Raw genomic sequence first — 23,693 nt, 5'->3', positions numbered from 1 at the left:
AATTCTATGGTTCACTGCCTTTCTGAGAATAGGATCTTTACTACCTGCAGTAAAAAAAGAACCCAATTCATTTAGAGAACAGGATGTAACTTCCTTTCATCATTTAATGTAGGGACACATTCCTATCTGAACCCAGGAGACATCCAAAATGAAGACAGAAAAAGATGATAACCTCACCAGCAAATATTCACAGGGAACAAAAGTTTTATTTGAAAAAAAAGTAATTAAACTTATCCTAAAAATAGATCCATTGACATGCAATAATCTAAACACTTGAGAAGGCAAATGCAGAAGGTTAGATGTGTTCACAAATATTCACTTACAAAGTGATTTTCTTATCTAATAGAGCTGGCAGAATTCCTAGACGTATGCTTCCCTTTATATAACACTAAGGAAAAAGCTCTTGACAACAGCTTAAAAGTGAGCTAAAGTATTCTTTTTTAAAAAATCTTACAAACAGAAAACTATATCTTAAAGATAATTTATAGACAGATACTGATAGTTACCTATCAAAAGTAAATCCTGTTAATGGGGAGCTACTTTCCTAATATAGAATTTATAGCCCAGAACACATAATTTCAACTGTACCCTTAACATGCTATCAAACATATAGAACAGTCCTGGCTACATGGAGATGACATTTCAAATGTATGGTTAATGTGAACAACTCAAAAAGCCCGAGAGCTAAAGGATTATCTCTCTGAATTTGTAGAGTACATTCTAGTCTGATAGTCAGACATGACCACTATTCTCATGGTGACCTACATGAAGCAAACATACCATAACATATATGTATATAGTTAATACAAATGTTGGGTTTCTTATATTAGATGTGGTTCTATCTGTATATCTGTTAAACTGTTACATTATATAACAGGGATACTAAATGATAAGGGAGTTGACAGAAGGCAGCACTCATCATAAGTTCATCTCAATTCAAAAAACATTTGCTAAGTATCTAATGTTTGTAAGTCACTGTGCTAGGCACTGAGGATATGAGGGCAGGCATAAGAACAGTCCCTGTCCTCGAGAAGCTTATATGTGATAGGGGTAGGAACAAAATGTTATATATATGTGTGTGTGTGTATATATATATACGTATATATATATACACACACACATATACACACATATATACCTATATACATATATATACAAATAAATACAAAGTGTACATGAAATAATATAATATCATTTTAAGAGAGAAAGCAAAATTAATCAGAAACAGTTCAGTAAAAGCTTCATAGGGGGCAGGAGAACCCTGAATTGTACTTTGAAGGACTCTTGTGATTTTACCAAGTGAAGGTTGAGGGGGCAGGAGGGAGCAGGAGGGAGCAGGTGGCTTCTTAAGACAGAGGAGTAGGACAAGGTGAGCTACTAATAAAGGGAAGGTTTGGATAGCTAGAGAGAAAGGGAAGCTATTTTACACAATCAACAAGAATAAGGTGATTTCAAATATTCAGACTTCCTTGTACTATATGATAGTCTTATATAAAATCACTCAATATGAAAGCTACAGAAGTTCTTAGAGATAGTCTATTCAAACTCATTTTACAGCTGAAGAATTAAGAGGACTAGAGAGGTTAAGGGTCACATGAGTTAGGCACATACGGTTCTCAAAATGTTCACCAACTTCTTAGAGGATTAGACAACCATTTTACAAAGGAAAAAACCAAAATGACTCATTGGAAACTCCATGTGTTTAGTTATTTTAACAAACCAACTCTCAGTGCTGCAAAGCAATCCTCTATAAGCATAATTCCTGCCCAAGCTCCCTTCTCAGAAGGGTGGAGGCAGGAGAAGGAGGAGGAGGAGGAAGAGGAGGAGGAGAAGGAAGAGAGTGAAGAGAGAGGGCATAAAGAGGCATCCTGAGGACTAAGAGAGTGACAAAAATAAAATCAGCTGAGAAACAGAAATAAAGCTGGAGTGCAACCCCCAAACCTCAGATGCTATCAGGAATTCAGAAGAGAACTGTCAAGTTCAAAAGGGATCATGGAAATGGTTTCCTAACTGCCTTATTAGTTTTTCATAGTATATGTACTACCCTTCCCAGAGCCAGGCCTGGACTGTAAGGTCTCACACCACACTAGGTTTGAAGAGAACCTCACCAGTGAAGTGACCTTGTTGTAAAACTCCAGAGTTGGCTTCAATCTTTCTTCGAGAAGGAAGTCTATTAGAATTTTAAAAGGAGAAACATTTAGTCCATACCCTTTATTTATAGATGAGGAAACAGAGCTCCTTAAGTTAATGACTTGCCCAAGGTCACATAGTTTTTTATTTGTTTTTTTAAAGGCAAAAATGGAGTTTCCTTAAGGATAAAATTTTAAAGTGGCAAATAGATTGAATAATACTAACTATTCTATATCATAATATTCTAATACCATAAAACCCCTTGACATAATCCCTCATTCTCTCCCCTTTACTTCAGTGGTGGTGATCTTTCTTCCTTATCAAGTCCAGACCTTCTACTTATTCTGCTCATACCACTCCCCTCAATCTCTTTCAGCAGAATATCACAAATCTCCTGCCTCTTTTCTTATCTTCAATCTGCTTCATTGCGGCAGCTAGGTGGCCCAGTGGATAGAGCACCAGCCCTGAAGTCAGGAGGACCTGAGTTCAAAGCCAGCCTCAGACCAAACACTTGATACTTACTAGCTGTGTGACCCTGGTAAGTCACTTAACCCTAATTGCCTTAAAAAAAAAAACCAATCTGCCTCATTGTTCCTTTTCACTTACACCTGTTATTTTCCTTCTACAGCTATCCTCCCTTTCATAGTCAAACTCCTAGAATCTATGATCATGGCTTCGACATTCTCTCCTCTCATTCACTCCCCTTTGCAATTTGGTTTCTGTCTTCACCATTTAATTGAAAACTTAAGTTCAATCCAAAGTTATCAATTATCTCATTTTAAAATTTTTTAAATGAGTGAGCTTTTTTATCTCAATTCATGGGAACCCATTGGGAAAAAAAGAAAAAATTCTAAAACCTCCTGTAATAAATATGCATAATGAAGCAAAACATATTCTCACATTCTCTGTGTCCAAAAATATGTCTCTTTAATCTATAACTTCTCTGTCAGGAAGTAAATAGCATTCTTCATCATTGGTCCTCTAGAATCATAGCTGGTCTTTGCATTGATCACAGTAATCAAATTGTTTATTTTTACAATATTGTCATAGGAAAAGTCATATTAATGCATTGGTGGTGAAGCCAGATATTGGTCTAGTCATTTGGGGAACCAGTTTCATACTATGCCCCCAAAATTACTAAATTATGTATACCTTTTGACACAGAAATATCACTAGTAGGTTTTTATCCCAAAGAGATCAAGGAAAGAAGAAAAGGATCTATAAGGATACAAATATTTACAGTAACTCTTTTACTGGTGATGACCATCTCTTAACTGCCAAATGCAATGGTATTTTCTTGGTCTTCATCCTTCTTGATCTCTACACAGCATTTGACCACTGTTGACCCCTGTTGTCTTGAATATACTCTCTTGGTTTTCATGACTCTGCTGTCCTTCAGTTCTTCTCCTACCTATCTGACCATTCCTTCTCAGTTTCCTCTGTTGTCCATTTCCTGCCCTCTAACTGTAGATGAAATCCAAGACTATCTTGGGCCCTTTTTTCCCTCTACTGATGATAAGAGTCCTCAAAGGTTCAATTATTATCTCAATGCAAATGACTCCCCAGATCTACATATCCAGCCCTAGTGTCTTTCCTGATTTCCAACCCTGTTTCAACAACTTCTGAGTAGACACTTCTAATTGGATGCTCCATAGGAATCTGAAAGTCACTATGTCTAAAACAGAATTCAATATCTCTGCCCTATACAAATGCACCTCTCTTCCAAATTTTCCTATTTCCGTTGATGGCATCACCATCCTTCCATTTACAAAAGTTTGCAACGTCAGAGTCATCCTGAAACTCTCACATTGTCTCTAACCCTCCCTTGCCAAAATCATCCGATTGCCAATTTTACGTCCAAAATGCATCTTGCATGTGTTTGCTTTGATCCTCCCAGATATAACCACCACACAAGTTTGGTTGTTTATCACCACTCACCTGGACTACTATGATGGCTTCTAAATTGATCTCCCTGCCTCCAAGGTCCCCTACCTTCAAACCCTTCTCCACACAGCTCCCAAAGTGATATCTCTAAAGTGACCCTACAAATCCCCTGATCAGGAAGCTCCAGAGGCCTCTGAGATAAAGTACAATCTGCTTTGCTTGTCATGTAAAACCATTTACAATCTGACTCCTGACAATCTTTCCAGACTTACTGGAAAATTGTGATAGGAGCAACAGCTTAGGCCCCTGTCTCAAACAAATTAGGCTACTTACATCCTAAAAGGTATTAAAGTCAATCCCAAGATTTCATTGGCTAAGGGGACTAAGGCTCAGTCCACCAAAGTGGCTTCCTTAGCTTTGCCTGGGAACACAAAGTCATACAGGAGCTTCAGCTGGGAGCTAATGCTGGAGCTGCAAATTGCCATGGGAAATAAATGGAGGCAGGAGAGCTGAACTCAGCTGAATCAACGCAGTGTCCTCTCTGAACATCATTAATAAATATCCATTCCCTGCCATGACCAAGTAAATCTCCTTTTCCTACATGACAGTCATTTCTACCAATGTTTCATTTTGTTCCAATAACAAACCTGAGCAATTAGATTGGCCTGGTCAGCCCTGACCAACAACAGGAGTACCCTTCAAATATTCCACTATCTAGCCAAAATGACTTCTTTCTTGTGTTTGAATTACCTTTCGTCTCTGGTCTCAATACCTTTGCACACAGACTGTCTCCCATTGCTGGAAGGCCCTCCTTCCTCACCTCTTCCTCTGAGGATCCCTAGTTTCCTTCAAAGCTCAGCTCAAACATCATCTTCCTTCATTAAGCTTTTCCTTAAGCCTCCAACTACTACTGCCTTTCCCACTGTCCCCTAAAATCTCATATGTGCTTTACATGTATTTTGTTTCTAATTGTATTGCTTCCCCAGTAGACAGCTCCTTGACTTCAAGGACTGTTTCATTTTTGTCTTATTATCCACAGAGCCTTACACATAGTAGGTTGTTCATATGTCTGTTGAATTATTGCTGGCACACAGCTAGCAACTTGCCCAAGTTAAGATCTGAACGTGGGTATTCCTGAAGCTGGATCCAGCATTTAAAAGCTCCAGCTCAATTAGTCACCAAGAAGCAGGAAATGCAATAAAGGTCCTACAAATTGAAGAATATACTGACCAATAGCTGAGAGCTGATTATCTGTACTGGAGGTAAGAAAGTTGATTTTGTGTATGCCCTTAGCTAAAACCGGTGTTAAGAAAATTATTTATAAATCTTAGAGCGCTACAGAAATATGAGTTAATATCATTATTTTATGAAAAGTCAACTTTAGAAGGAAACAAGAGTAGCATTATTTTCTCAATACGTCATGTCCCTCCACCCTTCCCCCACTGCCCCCCCCGCCCAGGCTACATTTTTATTCCCTTATTTCTCCGTTATGTAGGGAGATGCTCAGCTGCCTCACTTCTATTCCTTGAAATTAATCTTACTTTCCAAAAGTAGTGACTAGAATGAAACCCTTAGGATTTAGACCAATCCCTTTATTTCTGCCATCCATTTTTATCTCCATTTTAATCCCACCCTCTTCTCCTCTTTCCCCTAGTAATGGTCTGATGGCTGCAATTAGCCTTCCAGGCAAAAGAATAGGCTGACTCCACAGAAAGTACAAAGCCATCTCAGAAAAGCTCTTGTGGGACTTCAGACTGAGAGCCTAGAGAAATTTTTTAAATCTCTTCAGGCATACTTGATAGCATAACAAATCATTCATCCTCTTTCCAGCACTCCAGCCTCAGAAACTTTACCTTTTCACTGGTACAGTTTCAGAAGAAAAATCCATATTTGAAAATCACATTACAGTTTCTCAGCTGAGCACAGATTCACAGAAGGGATATCTTATTAATATGTAAATTAAAACGAAAAGACAGCAAAAAAATAATCCTCTGCCAGGAACAATAATAAAGTTTACAACTATCAGAAATCAGCTCATAAAAGGCAAGTCATAAACTATAAAGAAAGACACAAAAAGAAACCACAAGCCCCTTTGTCATCATTTAAAAATATATTTCTGTATTGTCCTGAGTGGGAGAAGGGTTCCCAAAAGTCTGGTGACATGATCAGAAGTAGTGGTAGATAAAAAAGCTACTTTTGAAAAAAGGAACAACTGGAAATTCTTTGATATTATACAGTGCTTTCCTTACCACAATCTGTTAAGATAAAAAGAAAAAACATTATCTTTAACATACAGATAAGGAAACTGAAGGTCACAAAAATTAGGTTAGTGAAAAATATCAAAAGAAAGCAATTACTTTTAGAGTTAAAGTCTCCTAAGTATTCTCAATAACATTTATATAGCAGCCTGAAAACATTATCTCACAGGATCTTCACAACAACTTTGTTATGTCAAAAGTATGTGTATCACTATGTCCACGTGACAGATGAGAAAACTGAGGAACAGACAAGTTAAATAATTTCCACAAGGTTACCCAGATGAAAAGTGGCAGAGCCTAGATTCAAACCCCCAAGTCTTCTTTCCGACTCCAAATCCAGAATTCCATAGACTACAAAATATTGCCTTTTGATCCTAGCTATCATCGTAGAAAACAAGCAATAGAATTTCTTTTTTCACATTCTGGGGGTAAAAGATATTAATAATGGAGTTCATGTGAAAATCTGATCTCTTACATGTCTATTATACAATATAAAGAGTTCCGGCAGACAGCAAGACCCTGGGAAAAACAACTTATAGGAATACTAAGAATAATTAAATTGATGTTTAACAAATCATCAAAAGATCCTCAACTCAATCATCTGTCAAATTATAATTTATACAGTTCACATAGAGTATATCTTTCTCATTTTAATCTCAGATCCAGTAGTGGTTAAGCTGCTGTTTTCTACCACAGATAAATTTTAAAATTAAATCTAAGAAACTTGGAAATACAGTCAAATTTGATCATGCACACAAATGAAACGTACTGGCCCTGAAAACGTAGATGATCTTAGATCAACCATAGTGATATGTACAGTTGAAGATATTGAAGATTCTTTTATGTAAGGAGAAAAAAAAATTAATGTTGGTCACTGAAATGACATGAAATTGAATGCTATGAGAAATCAGGGGAGATTCTTTCCACTTTGACATTTACACCATTCCAGAATAAAATGGTGCACTGTGAAATATTCCAATAACTCACTGTGGCATGGAGATAACCCTAGGTTTTTAAAATCTCTTTCAGCAGTTCGTTAACTATGCTAAGTTCTAATGGGCTAAAAAGGCTTCCAGCATGGTCCCAGCCAAACACTGAGGTGCCTGTTGAAAGATCAGGCTATGAAATATGTAAAGACTCTTCACTGATAGCTATGATATTTAAGGTCAGTGGTCTTCAAATTCTTTTAATTATGCATCCCTTTCATTAGTAAGGAAACTTCTGGTACATAATAGGTCAGAAGAAAATAAAAGTAATGATTTTACTATGAAATAATCTTGCGTGTGTGTGTGTGTGTGTGTGTGTGTGTGTGTGTGATTACTGGGACAAAGGGTAACAGAAGGGAAGGGAATATTCCACTTGCCTAATGAATCAAAGAATCAAAGAGGAACAATATTTGTGTTGTTTTTTTTTAAATACTAAATGTCTTTTCTTTCTTGGTGTCTCAGCTTTCAGAACCTAGTAACAGTAATGTCTATTTTTTCCAGTCATTCAAGTTCATACCCTCAGCATCATCCTTGGGTGAACCAATTAAAGGGAATAGCTATCATGGGGCTTATCTCCAATACAGGGGGAAGGGAACAAGCACTTATTAGGTGCCTACTATGTGCCAGGCAGCTGGGTGGTACAGTGGATAGAGTACCAGGCTGGAGTTAGCAAAACTCATCTTCCGGAGTTGAAATCTAGCCTCAGGCAATTACTAGCTGGGTGACCCTGGTCAAGTCACTTAACCTAGTTTGCTTCAGTTTCCTCATCTGTAAAATGAGCTGGAGGAGGAAATGGCGAACCTCTCCAATATCTTTGCCAAGAAAACCCTAAATGGGGTCACAACAAGTTGGATACAACTAAAATGACAACAACAACAATAACAAAAATGTGCCAGGCACTATGATAAACACTTTACAAATATTATTTGATCCTCACAAGAACCCTGGGAGGTAGGTGCTGTTACTGTCTCCATTGTACACATGAGGAAACTGAGGCAAAGAGAGGTTAAGTGACTTTCCCAGAATCAAACAGCTAATAAGTGCCTGAGGCCACATTCGAACTCAGGTCTTCTTGACTACAGGCCTGGGACTGTATCTACTGAGACACACAAACTGAAGTTACTTATCCTTTCTTGTACTCATCTGTAAAATGAGGAGGTTGGACTAGATGACCCTTTAAGATCTCTTCTGGTTCTAAGCATATAATGCTATGAACTGGTCACATAAGAGACTCCATCTACTAACTGTGCACTCTTACTGAAGGGAACCCTTCTCTGGAATACTCTCTCTCTTCATCTCTGCCTCTTGGCTTCCCTCAAATTCCAGCTAAAAACTCACCATCTATGAGAAACATTTATGGATACATCTTACTGCTCTTGACTTCCCTCTCCTGTATGTAGCTTGCTTGTACATAGTTGTCTGCATCTTGTCTCCCCCATTAGACTGTGAGTTCCTGGAAAGTATATACTAGTTTTTGTGCCTTTCTTTGCAACCCCAGTGTTTAGGACGGTAGCTGGCACATAGCAGGTACAATGTTTGTTGTTGAATTTAACCAATAAAGTTTCAAAATAATATCATAACACATTGTTTAATTCAATTCAAGGATACGACATGAAATAAGCAAAGAAACAGCCTCTTCCCTGAAGGATCTTACATTCTATAAGGAGATATCACAAGGATTCAGTTAAATAAATACAAAGTAAAACCTATTAATTTCAAGATTTCCTCCCAATGCAAGTTAGATCATGATTTTCATTGAAAGGTTCATTACCACAAAGTGAGAATAACTTATAAAAGTTCCTACCATTGGGATGTTTTTCCATGATTCTGCTGGCAACTAATGTTGACCAAATGTCAACTATAGGGGAACACCAGCTTCCAAAGTAATGAGATTTGGTGTAGTATAATAGCTGAGTTTAACCATGACCAGTCCCTGGACCTGGAATCCACCTGCCCAACAAAGTTCCGTAATAACTGGTAGCTATTCTGGTTAAGAGAAGACGGCCTTTGGGAAACCAAAATCATTTCTGACATTAACATGGAAATCAGTGGTAAAATAAAGTTTTGGGTAACTACCTGAAACTCATGCAGTTCGGGTTAAACCAATATTCCATGATGCAGATGAATTCCTTCTGCTTAGGGGCACATCAATTTTCAAGTTATGCTCCTAGGTCTTACTAAAGACATACGTCAGTAATTTTATTCCGAATTTTGGCCACCCAAGAACATAACTCCTATCTATGACATCCATCCTTAAATTAGCTGCCATTTAACACTGTTTTTGCAGAGCCCAATAACCAAATGTAATACCTAAGCTAGTCAGCTATATAAAAAAGCTACAGATATTATTACTACATAACTTTAAGAGCTCCAATGGAATGTTGGGAGAAGACAGTATGGGCTGAAAGCTTGAAGAAGAGTTGAAAAAATAGATTGATGTTTATTACTTCTACCCACAGATACAGGGCAATGTGTTCCTGGGCAATCTGTGTTCCATGGGGATCTAGAAAAAACTGGGGGCAGCTAGATGGTGCAGTGGATAGAGCACTGGACCTGGAGTCCGGAAGATTCATCTTCCTGAGTTCAAATTTGGTCTCTGCACTTACTAGCTGGGTGAACTTGGCCAAGTCAATTAACCTTGTTTGCCTCAGTTTCCTAATCTGTAAAGTGAGCTGGAGAAGGAAATGGCAAATCACTCCAATATCTTTCTAAACAAGAATAACAACAATGCAAAACCAGTAGAAAAAATGACAATGTGAACTCTCTACAGAGTTAGTGTTTATCTGCCATCCATAAAGATCTATGAAGAATTTATGCAACCAAAAGAGAAGGTAAGGAAGGGCTTCTTTCTTATGAGAACTACTGTCTTAAGGGTTATTTTGAGGAAATTCTGTTTAAAAAACTTCATAAAAGGCTTGTGGGGAGTTAGCAATCAAGTATATAGAAGGTTATTTCCTGAAGACAAAGAGAAAGGGCTGATCCTGAAGAGAAAAATGAATATGCTTAATTGATTTTGATCACTGTCTGAAGTGAGGCAAATGATTTAAGACTGAGGTTCAAGACAAGTGCACAGGAACGAACTATTAATATTTTGAGGCTCAGAAGAGACTTTGGTGGTGACATTGGTTAAGCCCAAAATACTCTTTTAAAAAAACTTATTACAGCTTAAAACTTCATTAAGACTTTTTGGGACACCCTGTGTATGTGTGTGTATTTACATTTAGTTAAATATATGAATGAGTAATTATTCCTTTACTTTGTTGTATTTGCAACATCATCTTCAAGAAGTCTTTCCTGATTCCTCCCAATTTCGAGTGCCCTCCCTCCCTTAATATGTTACATCTAACCATTTGGTACAAATTTGTATTTATTTACTTATTTTTTAATGGCACTCACTGTGTCTCCCACTAGAATAGAAGCTTCTTGGGAACAGGAATTATCGCATTCTTTGTATTTTCACTCTCAGTGACTAGCACTGTGCCTGGCACATAGTACATTCTTAATAAATACTTGCTTATTGATTAATACATGGAAAATGGGGTTTCTCAAGTTCATTGGATAATTAATATTTAATGAATTTAAATGAGGGACTTGAGCTAATTAGGTGAGAAGAGTACAAATTTGTTAACGGACTAAATTATCCAACATAGATTGGTGATGCTGTGCAAGATCCAAATGAATTAATAAGAGAAGGAGGTTTGTATCCTGGTGACACTAAGTGACATTTGAGGTGGGCAATGGGAAAGGACAAATGGTCACGAATGCCGTTTTTATGTGTAGCAACTACTGCCATCAAACTCAAGGACATTTAAGTGCCCCTGGTGTGAGATCTATATTAAATCAGGTAGACAAAGAACCAAAATTTAAAAAAAAAAAATCAATGAGGTGAAAAATAATTGGTACCTATTGCTAGAAATGCCAGTTGAGATACAAAAATATAAATGAGATAAGTAAATTTTGTGATTACGTCTGAAGCCAGAAAGCCTAATGATGATTTGCATATTACAGAATCACAAAGCCCACTCAACAGTGTCATTGCCAGAAATGCAACTTTTACCTTTGTGTTAAAGACTAAATAAATATAGTTTGCCATAAGAAGATATCTTGGGAAAGAAAGGTGGGTTTATTTTTGTTTTGTCTCTTGAAACCACTGCAATCAAATTATTAACCTAGAAAAACCAGGTTATTGATTTCCCTGAAATATATTCAGATCCCACTATTAAAGTCACAGCAGGAGACTCTTTTTCAAAAAATGGTTGCTTTAATCAGAAAATAAAAAAAGCAACATATCTCAAATTAAATGGTACATGACAGGTCACTTTAATCTAGGATGCTGAGAACAATATTTTTGCTGATTGCTTTGACAGCCTGGACTGACAGTGTCCTTATGAAGAGGTGTTAACCTGAAAATAGACCAGGAAATGCTACCCCATTGTTTTCGGTCACAATCATGTAAACTTAAGGAGGACAATTAAGCAAAAATCTTCAAAATGATAGCACAGGGCCTTTGGAGCACTGGCTATTAAGCAAACAACCAACACCTAACATATAAGTAGAGATAACTTGAAATATTAGGAAGTACATTGCACTTCGAGTCAGAAACTTGGACCCAAGTTTTGACTCTTACCACTAACTAGGTATGAGACTGTGGGAGAAAATTACTTAAGTTCTCTGAGACTCAGTTTACCCATATTCAAAAGGGTATAATATTTCTTATATTACCTAGCTCATGAAAATATCAAATGCTTTATCTGGGTTATAATTATTGGCATTACAAACTGGTTACATCATAAGACGCACGGGTTTTTTTGTTTTGTGAGATATGACTTGTCCAAGGTGTATGGAAACAAGGGTTTCACTCAACTGATTGAAAAGTTATCTGCCCAAGCACCAATCTGATATGTGCAATTGGCTTAGCAAAAACCAGAAGCAAAAAGCTAGACCTAGCCCTTTAATAGCTGCAGAAAACTTCGCCAAATTCTTGATACTATTTTCAGCCCTAAATTTTTTGACTTAAGATTTTCAACTTCCTCACACAAATTCATGACAACAGAAGAAGCTTTGAACTGTCTTGCTTTCCTTCTAGTCGGAAGATGAGATTAAGAGAAGAAACTAGAATTGACAGCCCCATTAAAACATGACAGCAAGTTTTTAACAGTCTTCTCTCTTATCTGACAGCTCAAATCATTTCTCATTTCAGCCGGGCCCATAAAAAACTTTTTTTAAACTCCAATGTCAGACTCTTCTATCCTTAAAACTAGACCTATTTTCCAGACTTCATATAATTGGAATTCTCCCGATACCTTCTTGCTCATTCTAAGAATATGATATATTTTGTCTCTATTATGGGCCACTTCAAATTTAGTTTGGTAGTGACCATTCCTGTTTTCATTGTTGTTGTTCAGTCATTTTTCAATCATGTCTGACTCTTCATGACCCCATCTGGGGTTTTCTTGGCAAAGAAAGTGGTTTGCCATTTCTTTCTCTGACTCATTTTACAGATGAGGAAACTGAGGCAAATATGGTTAAGGGTCACACAGCTAGTAAGTGTCTGAGGACAGATTTAAACTCAGGAAGATGAGTCTTCCTGATTTCAGGCCTGGCACTCTATCCACTGAGCCTCTTAACTGCCCATGTCATATCAATCTAAGAATGGTGAACAATCATTCTCTGATTAACAGTAATGTAACAGTAATTAACAGTAATATTTTTCTCAAAAAAGCACAGAAAAAAGCAGGAATGACCCAAGTGGGCTGATCATACAACTCTGAAAATGCTACATTCTTCATAGAGATCTTTTTTTTTTTTAACCAGTTGCTTTTTTAAAATTCATTTATTTATTTATTTTTAGGCAATTGGGGACTTGCCCAGGGTCAAACGGCTAGTGTCAAGTGTTTGGTCTGAGGCCGGATTTGAACTCAGGTTCTCCTGATTTCAGGGCCAGCACTCTATCCACTTTGCCACCGAGCTGCCCCCTTTTACCCGTTGTTAAATACCAAACTACTCAATTAATGAGGGAAAGCAGACATATTACTAAATGTAATTTTAAAATAACATCCACCCAAATAGGAAACTGTGTCTAAAAGTACAACTGATTAACCACTGAAAGGTCATCTTTCAAAAGAGATACCAACTTTTGATTATTTACAAGTTGATTACTGATTCAATGAATTAACCAAGTCTTTTTTTTTCAACTTGCTGCTAACTGACTTCTAATCATTTTTCTACTGATTAAAAGCTTAACTTGTGAGTCTTTAAAAATAAGGTCAATCATTAGCTGATCTGATAACCTATTTGAGAAGGTGAAAGATAAAACTGTTGGTTGATATTGGGTTTCAAGATACTCTGTATTGGTTCTTTTATCCATAAAATCCACTGTGGAATAGTGCACAGAATACGAGGTCAAGTGTCCAGAATGACGAAGTAGAAGAATGCTTGAGGCAGATGGAGCAAGCAGGACAAGAGCTAGGAGATAAGATGCAGGATGTGACCAGCCACAAAAGTGATCAAAGAAGACCGTGCGTTGAAGCCCCCACCGCGGACTCCTCTGTGTGCTTTCACAATGCACCCTCAATTCCAGAACATCTCCTCCCCTCCCTTTTCCTGTTCTCTTTGCTTATCAGCTCTGGACTACCTGATATCCCAGGCATTTTGGAGCCATGCTTGCTCTCCCCATTCTCTTGTCCTCTTCCCCCATTCCATGAAATTGTATTTAAACCATACCTCTGACCTAGCTAACCGCCTTTGCCTTCTACAGGAAACAGGGGCCACTCTTCTCCCTTAAGGGAGAAGTGCCTACAGCCCACGCTCTGCCTCCCACGTGGAGTGGGGCCCACTGGGGCTCTGCCTCACAGGGAGCATGTCCACTAGGGTACATCACCCCAATAAATGCCTTTTTTTTAACTTTGAGACTATCCAAGTGAATTCTTTCGGGACACTAGGACCCACAAGTCTATTCCTCATCATTTCAGGTAGTACCCCAACATTCTTGGGGTCCAACATGAACTCATCACCAATGGCCACAGAGAAGGTCTAAGTGAATTCTTTCATATCTGAACCAGCTCTCCCAACTCAAACCTCAACACAGAAGATGTGCAGCCAGATGCCATGTTGGACACTGACCAGTGAAACTGGTCAAATCATAACCTCTGTGTCTTAGCAATGTCTTAGAATTTACCAATGATGTCACACGGGGAGCTCCCACCAGAGGAATTCCCCCACGCTGATGAAATCATATATCCTTTACTATATGTTGAAATATAAGAAAGATAATTTTGCACATTCTATATAGTCTTAGGAAATGAGATTTTTGAAGGACAGCAATGAGAAACATTGCCACAGGCTATGCTACTATATTAAAATGCTGGCAGGCATGAAAAGCTTTGGTTTCCAGGCATATCAAAATTTAAAGTTTGAAAACTGTTTTTGCAGGCATTCTAACAATGGGAGGGAAGAGAGACTTCGTAACAAAACATCAAGTTAGAATGAAGGCAGGTCATAGGAACTCAATATTACCAGAGTTGAAGGAGGTTTTCAGAAACCAAATTCAACCTAATCTTTTTTCTTTTCTTACCTCTGGTTAAAAAAAAAAATGAGGATGGTTCAGTTTCCAACATTTCCTCTCCTTACTCACCTCCACCTCCTGGATTTCCTGGCTTTCTTCTAGACTCAGTTCAAATCCCACCTTCTTCAAGAGACTTTTCCTGGACTCCTATCTACTCCCCCACTACTCCCCTCCCCCCAATACTAGTACCTTCCCTCTGAGATCACCTCCTACTTTGTGTGTGTGTATATGTGTGTGTGTGTGTGTGTGTGTGTATGGAGAGACAGACAGACAGACAGAAAGAGACAGAGGAGAGAGAGAGAGAAAATACACGTAGCTGTTTGCACACTGTCTCTCCCATTAGAATGTGATTCCGTAGAATTAGGAACCAAGGCTTTGGTTTTTTTCTTTCTTTGTATGCTCAGTGCTTAGCACTGTTACTGGCACATAATAAATGCTTAATAACCACTTGTTGACTGACTGACTGGCTGATATCCTTACATACTTTCTCCAGATGGGCAAAGCCAGCTAGTAATTCTTTGTGTTTTGTTTTCCTATTTCAGTACTGAGAGAATTTGGGCTCACCTCACTAAAAAAGCAAAGCAAACTTGAGGTCATATCATGCTCCAACTCACATAAGACAGGATTCCAAGTCAAGACGATAATGTCTGGGGACTGAGTCTTGAGATTACATAACTACAGGGAAAAATGTAATGAAAATATTGTGCATCTACTGACTATTAATATTACATAGACCAAAGGTGCAAATAGGAAATAAAACAATTCTTAAATATAGAGTAAGTCTGCAGAACTCAAGATGTGGATTTTATTTTTGTTTTGTAAGGAAGAAGAAAAATCAGGATGGAGAGGCTGTACCTTGCAGATTTTATAAAGGGATTCTTGACCATCTCCTCCGGTGTCTTTGAAGTGATCATGTGCAGGAAATGTTCGATGAATGTCTCGTGTTATAACACTCTCCTGGGCTGAGTCCTAAAAAAAAAAATTAAAAAAAAAAAGACCACAAACATGAAATTGCCATAAATATGCAAATATCCTTATGACAGCCCAATTTTCATATCAGGTTAATAATCCAGTCATTTCAACCCTCCAAAAAATTAGGCACACAAGCTCTTATGGAAGATCACATTTGCCTAAGAGAAACAAAGTGGTATTTTTCAGAAAGACAGGCTCCAGAATCTCCAATATGGGTGCCATTCTAAGACCAGTAGGAAATGATTACTCATTCAATTGCTGTTCTGTTATTCTTGGAAATGTTGGTTATTGTATCTGTCTGAATGTCAAGAAAATAGGCTTTGAGTCCTTCTAGCAACCCTAGTGGGTGCATTTATTCCACACTCTTCCAACTAGAAACAAAAGAGTGCTAATTGCAAATTAAAAGCATTGTTTAATGTCTTCTATCTGTAAACATTTGACTATATCCCTTTCCTAGTCTTGAATAAAAGAAAAGGAGTTTTGATGATGTGAGTTTCTTTAATGAATTTTAATTCTTATTCTTTCTTGCCCAGAAAACCAAGAAAAGAGGGGGATAGCTGATCAACTATGAGGTAAGCCAATGTCTTCTTTTCCTATCTCTTTTCAACTCAGCTTTTACTTCATGCTGGGTGGTAATTAGACCTTATATCGTCTAGTGGAAAAAAGGAAACAGACTGCAAAGCTCTGTATTTGTCAGCAAGCATCCAAAACATTGCAAATAAGTTTTAAGGAAATTCTGCTGGTTTACAGGAGTAGACAGGAGACAAAATAACCCTTCTGACTAGCAATTGCCTCAACTTATGCAATGAGACATAGAGTGAGTTTCTCTTTGCAAAAGAAAAAGGATGAGTCCACTCAGGGCAATAAAAATGACTTTAGGGGAGAGACTTTGAAGTAATTTTCATTTTAAAAGAGGAGTGCTTCAGTATTCCAAGTATGGGAAATGAATCTTCAGAAAGACAGGATCATGTTTGTATTGCCCTGGCTTTTCCTAGTAGGAGAAAGGAGAGATCATCTTTTACAGTAACAGCCTTCACTTAGGTATGGCCTGAAAAGCTGATGAAAGAAGACATTATTCATCCAAGGTGGCACTATATTCGGAGGCAGTGGCCTAAAGGGTAACAGTTTTAAAAGGAAATGGCCTAGTAGAGCCTAGAAACTTTGCCTGGGGAGCATGGCATCATGGGAATTTACTTAGCCTCCTTAGATCATAAAAACAAAAATCTAAAAACCGTAGGAACTTAGACTAGGAAGGCACCTTAGAGACCACCAACTCTAACTACTCTTGACTAAATTTCCCCTTTTAGGTTTACTTTCTAAGACTCCCTCTATCTGGACATTTATATATTCTTCCCACATCCTCAGGTACTCCAGGGAATAACGCCTGGAACTTCACTGAAGTGAGAACAAGCACAATTTAAACTGCTGTTTTTCTATTCCCTTCTCTATTTCCATTTTGCAAACTAAATAAGCACTTTAGCTATACTGCTTAGATATATGTTTAATGAAAATGAAGGTCAAACAGTACAACACACTCCTAGAATAGTAATAACAATAGCATTTATGTAGAGCTGTAAGATTTGAAAAGTACTTTACAAATATCTACTTTTAACTTCACAAAAACTCTGGGAGATAAGTATTTATTATACCCATTTTACAGATGAGGAAATCAAGGCACAAAGTACTGACATGACTTGCCCAGGGTCACACAAGCTAGTAAGTATTTAAGGGCAGGTTTGAACTCGGGTCTTCCTGATTCCAAGTCTATTATTCTATCTACTACAATACCTAGCAGCTTCTAAAAGTCCAAGAAGTAGACTAACAGTGGAAATCAAGATGGATTTGGAGTCAGAGGACCTGGTTTTGAATCGAGTTGTCTTCTACCTGTATGACATCAGGCAAGTCATTCTGCTTTGTTAGACCTAAAATTCCTTATCTGTAAAATGCCATCAAATGACATTTAAAAAAAAAATCCCTCTGTGCTGTCCATAAGAAGCAGAGAGAAAAAAGTCACTTAAGATTTCAGAATGTGGCTCCTCCATGGGAGGCCACATCACTGGGTTCCAGTGACCCTCAGAAACACTAAACGTGATGTTCCTTCAGGACGAATGTACCTCCCTCCACTACCACTCTCAATATCAGAGGCTTAGTTCTCTTTTTTATCATGTATAGATGAATCTTGATATGATCTGTGAACTACCTGCTCCAATAAGATAATGTATGTAAAGAGCTCTGAAACCTTAAAGAACTAAAGAAATACCACCTATTTAAAAAAATAAATTTCTTCTCAGTAGGTTCTATACTTTTTATGTAGAAACCCCCTACACCTAAAGCACTAATGATAACAGGAATAAATCAAATTATTAACAGTAATCCTAAACTTTAAAGATTTGACATGTCTTAAAATTTCCAATTTTTTTCAAAGATAATCTCTTCCTTGCCCCCAAACATGGAAAGATACACTCCATGTAAAAAAGTAGCATGTGGGTTTTATATTTCTTTCTTTCTTTTTTCCAGTGGGTGAGGGAAGGTAGGAGGGAAATAAAAGCAATAAGTGCTTGATAATTGAAGAAAATTATTTTTAAAAAATTAGCATGTATATACATATGAAAAAATCTAAGAGGATTAATAATAGAAGGCACAGGGCCAAAGTAGGACCATATTTGTCAAAAGTCAATTTGCTCTTCTGAATTCTCTTTTTAGAGATTGAGGGGTATAATGTGATGCTGGGGGAAAAAAAGGGGAAAGACCACTATGGGCACCATCAGTTTGTGAAAGCAGGGTACCCCTTGACTACTACCATCCATTTGGGTCACACAGAAATAAGCAAGGTCATAGGAGCTCTGCTCTGTTTCCTAGGGCCTTTCTCGGACAAAAATTACTACTGCAAGTATTATACTATCTATCCTTCAAGAATTTTTACCACTGACACTATTATAATAATTCATGGTCTTTTGGAGTTTTTTATGACCCTTGGAGAGAATCATCAGCTACTCGATTCTTATGATGGGGAAAGGAAAGCACAGAAGCATCAGCATGGATTACAAAGAAAAGTTTGGATGGTTTCAACCTATTGTCTTTGATATGGTTGATTCTACATTGTTAACAAAGTGGCAAAGTGCTCAATTGGAGGTGACTTTTCCCATGTAAGCTAGTTAATGAAAGGAGTATAAAAACAATGGGCAGGTAGGTGGCACAGTATATCCATGAATTTCACCAGGCCTGGAGTCAAGAAGACTCAACTTCCTGACTTCAAATCTGGCCTCAAACACTTACTAAATGTGTGACCTTGGGCAAGTCACTTAACTGTTTGCCTCAGTTTCCTCATCTGCAAAATGAGCTAGAGAAGGAAATGGCAAACCATTCCAGTATCTTTGCCAAGAAAACCTCAAATGGCATCACAAAGTCGGACAAGACTGGAATGATTCAACAACAACAAATAAAAGAAATATCCCAAAAAATAATCAAAAGAACACAGGATCACAGATATGGAGCCAGATGGAAATTCAGAAGCCATTGAGTAAATTTTCTCATTTTACAGAACAGGAAAACGGAGACCAGAAAAATTACAGAACTTATCCAAAGACATACGGGTAGTAAGCATTGGTCAAGATTTGAGCCCAGGTCCTCTGAATCCAGAGCCAGTACCCTTCCCACTGTGCCATACTTTCTCTTCTCTAATCATTTAACTGTCCTTTTCTTTGTCCTGTTTTCAAAAGTACAACAGTGCTTTCCTCACCCAAGTGCCTCAACCAAAGTATTAGCTGCAATGTGTACCTATATAAGACATAAAAGCACTGGATAGAAAGAAAAGAACTGAGTTCAAGTTCTAAGTTACTTTTTGACCTTAGGAAAGTCACATAACCCATCAGGGCCTCTTTCTTTATCTTGAAGATTAAAGTTTTCTCATATCAAATAAAGACTCGCTGGCTTCCAGGCTCCCTTCTACCTTTAAATTCTATGACAAATAACAACTTTCACTTAACATGTGCTGTGCCATGTTGTTAGTATATAAAGGTGGTCGTTGACAGATTATTATTAACCATGATTGGTCGGCTGGCAGCTAATGTTAGGCCTTTAAAAACCTGACCTTTAGAACATGCTTTCTGTTTGAACTTCACAGGGATCCCTTCCATACTGTTGTTAGATCTATGCTGAAACATTACTAGCAAGTCAACTATGCAATTCCTTGCAAACAGATGGGTTTACAGGGGTAGATCTGATCTAGTCCGCCTTGATGTTTGCAAAAGGGAAAGGAGAAAATGTAAAAGCAGCTTCCCGTTTCGAGTATGCTACAAAAACCATTTAGTGGAAAACAGCAATAGAAAAACCTTGAATCTCTGCCAGTTTTCATTCTTTGAATTATGAGTAAAGGTTTGAACATAATGGGAGAAATACTGAAGCAAAAAGCAAGCCCTGTCTTCTCAAATAAATCATATTAGGAATAATCTGCTTTCTGGGCATTACATGCAAACTGCCAGCAATGCTCTGAAAGTCAAAGCATTGACTTAAAGGTCGAAAAAAAGAGACAAGAGAACAATATAGGCCTCAACAGTAACTATCAACAGTGAGTACAGGCAAAAAGAGAGGCCTGAGGTGGGGAACAAAAAGTAGCCAAGCTCTCCCAGAGCTATAGAAGAAAGCCTGTTCTGGAAGGGAAGATCATTACAAAAAGGGGTTACATTTGACAGGATCCTGAAAGAATTCTTGAGTGCAAGACAGCCTCTTCAGACACATACCTCAGGGACTGCTGCTTATGGTCCCAGGTTGCATTTCCCAGATATGTTCCAGCACCTGGGTCAGTAATATGGATGGATAATTTTAAGGAATACCATAGTATCTGGCATTGGTCCTTGTTTATATATTGACTGAAAGATGGAGTACTAGGCTCATACATGACTCAATTATTGATCACTGAGTTTACATTCCAATGGGGATACACAGAGTAAAGATGTTCATGGAAGGACATTTGGGGCAGGAAAATTACAAGGATTTGAACCAGGTGAGTGGAACCATTGGGGAGTTAAGGACATGCCCCTTCCAGAAGTAATAACAGAATAAATTTGATTATGGTTCCCGAGCTGTAAAAGGAAGAAAGGAAGGGGTATGCACCAGGATGATGGCTGTTGAGAAGATGGCTGGGGAATGGCTGGAGTCAAGCCTACATTTGGTGGGTGACTGAGTCAACCACCAATCAAGACAGAAGAGCCCCAAAGCAGGAGTTCCAGAATTTAAAGGAATTATTGGAGAAGTAAATGGATATGTACAGTATAGTCAAAGGAAGAGAAAACTTCAAAAAGGAGTAACATGTAAAACTTGTTTTATCACTGACTCCTAGTACTCCACTATTAACATTTCTCTAATCAAATAAGTATCCATTTATCCCTATCTTTTCTTTCCTGTTTTTTAAGCCATTTTTCTTTCCACAGCAAAACAAACTCTTCTCTTACATTAACTCAGATTTTAATTAAACTATGATTATACACCTTATAAAATACTTTTTAAGGTCTATATTACTTATGTTTACTGGTTACTTTTTGTTCATGTACATATAATCCCAATCAAAAACTGCAGCAGATATATGGGATGCAAACTTTTAAAAAAAGGACAATTTGTATATTCACTGAGGTATACTTTATCTGACTTGCTTACAGTCTCCACCAAGGGAGAAGGTAGTTTGCGACAGACAATTCTCCCCATTAAGAAAAAAAGTAGATGAGAAATTGTACACTTTCTAGACAGATTTTAATAATGTTAATGGAACAGGAAACTCTTGGGACATGTGGTAATTCTACATCTGGACATGAATGCCAAAACAGTCTATTAAAAAATGTGATTGTAAAATGCTGCAGTATTTTTACTTTCACTCATATTGGAGCTTTTTTTAAAACTATAATTATTTAGGTACTTAACATATCCCTTTCCACATCCTTTTCCTTCCAAATGTATTGCAAGCTCTCTAAGAATAAGGTCCAAGGCTTAAACTCTTCTTTGTTTCACCCCCAAAAGAGTGACTTACACATTGGAGTCATTCCATAATTATTTGTTGAATTGTACTTAACTGAACCAGGAAAGATTTATATTCTACTCTTCATAAAGAGCACATCTCTCTAATAATATGTGAGTTTTATTTACCTGAGAGTATAAACTACACTGATTACAACTTTACTAACTGGAAAACAAATGAATAGGAAAAAACAGAAGTGTTTGTTCCTGGAAAGATGTAATAGGTCTAGATATCAATTATAAACTCTACTTAGGGAATTAAATAATTTAAGTTGTTCCAATAAATGTACACTGACGAAATTATTTTTGCAACAGGCTGGTTAACAATTTATAATTTACTTCTCTGGTAGCATACAATGTTTGTTAAGTCTTCTCTACTGAAAAGGGAGAAACCATATCAAAATTTGTCAACTCAATAGTATGTTTCTGTTTGCTTCTCCCCCACACCCAGCTCCGGACATATTTTCTAATTATACCTCATTCAGAACAGGGTGGGAATCTTATTCTGTGACATATACAGAACTTGATCAATTTTGGTTGAAAAAAAAAAAGAAAACTGTAAATGGTATTAATCAAGGTAAATATTTTATGTTCCACTTTGTGCACTGCCAGATGCATCCATAAATTATGATAAACATTACGAGATTTATCATGCAAAGACACATTCAGGTGCTTGAAAACAATACATTAATGGAGCATAACCACAAATGGTATTATTTTTGTAAGATTAAAGAACATGGGGACAGCAATCATCTTTTCTTGAGGTTTCAACAAACTGAAAACTTCTTTCTGTAGTTCATACTCCTAACTCAGTCAAAAGTAGTGTGGAAAGTAAATTATCCCTTAGCAAAGTTAATATGTATATAAAACAGATTTAGGACAAAATTAGGACTAAAATCCCACATTTCTTTTTTCTCCAAATCAAAATCTTGTCAACAAAAGGCACATAATATATACTCAGAATATCAAAGAAGGATGGTACTTACTCTGCTTGATCCCAGAATTCTAAATTAGAACCAAGGGATGGTTTTATAAATGCCAAGAAACAGATTATGGCTCAATATAAAGAACTTATAAGCAATCAGAGTACCTTTAAAAATGAAATGTGAGTGAGAGAATTCCATCTCATTCAAAGTGGTGAAGAAGAATCTTTTCATTCAGGGACCTCCAGAATCCCTGAGATGATATACTTTTGATTTAAGGATAGCTCAAGAACTCCACAATTCTATACAATAAAGGTCACTTTCATTAATGAGGATAGCCCCTCCACCAATAAAGACAGACAGACAATTCTTAACATCAAGGAGCAATTTACATTCTAAAGAGAAAAGACAATACATCAAGGGCAGTGGGAAGAGGGGGAAAGGCACATACAACAGTATAGTGTGAAATTGGCCAAGAAGTGGCGTACAGGCCTGGTTCCAAGCAAGAAAAGGTGAATGAACACTCACCTATTAGATCAAGTGGACCCAAGAATGAAGTCCAAGATTATGGTGGAGGGGAGATGCAGATGATGGCTGGAATATAGCCAGTCAGTGAGGAGATGGCTAGGATGTGAGTCAGTTTGCAGGATGTAAAGCTCTCCAAATCTTTACATCATGTGAGGCTCTTCTCTATGCTATACCATAAATCCTCTCAAGAGGATCTGTATAACAAACTGGGAGGTTCTCTCATCTTTAAATCTGGATAACATTTATTGTGTTTCTTGGTGGCTGGCACAATCTATGTTGTCACCAAGCAAAGTTGACAAGGTCAACAAGGTCAACATTCTATTTTTTTCTACAAATAAAAACGAACTAATAAAACTTCAACATCTCAAGATTTTGAAGTAACACTTTTGAGACACAACACGGTGACAAGTCTTTCTAAATGTAGCTAGGCTGGTCCTTGAAC

The 23,693-nt window shown here is 37.4% G+C and overlaps 1 protein-coding gene across 1 annotated transcript in view; it reads right to left on the bottom strand.

Annotated features, from left to right (window-relative positions):
* The window catches only part of RABGAP1L (RAB GTPase activating protein 1 like), a 648,400-nt gene that overhangs the window by 255,857 nt on the left and 368,850 nt on the right, over positions 1–23,693 (bottom strand). Inside the window, exon 14 of the mRNA XM_027868366.1 lies at positions 15,678–15,791. Within this exon, the coding sequence (XP_027724167.1) occupies positions 15,678–15,791 (114 nt within the window). The remainder of the gene's footprint in view (positions 1–15,677; positions 15,792–23,693) is intronic.

This window comes from Vombatus ursinus, unplaced genomic scaffold (genome assembly GCF_900497805.2).
Source record: "Vombatus ursinus unplaced genomic scaffold, bare-nosed wombat genome assembly UNPS02014789.1, whole genome shotgun sequence".
Taxonomy (NCBI): Eukaryota; Metazoa; Chordata; class Mammalia; order Diprotodontia; family Vombatidae; genus Vombatus; species Vombatus ursinus.
This window is presented reverse-complemented; position numbering and strand designations above follow the sequence as displayed.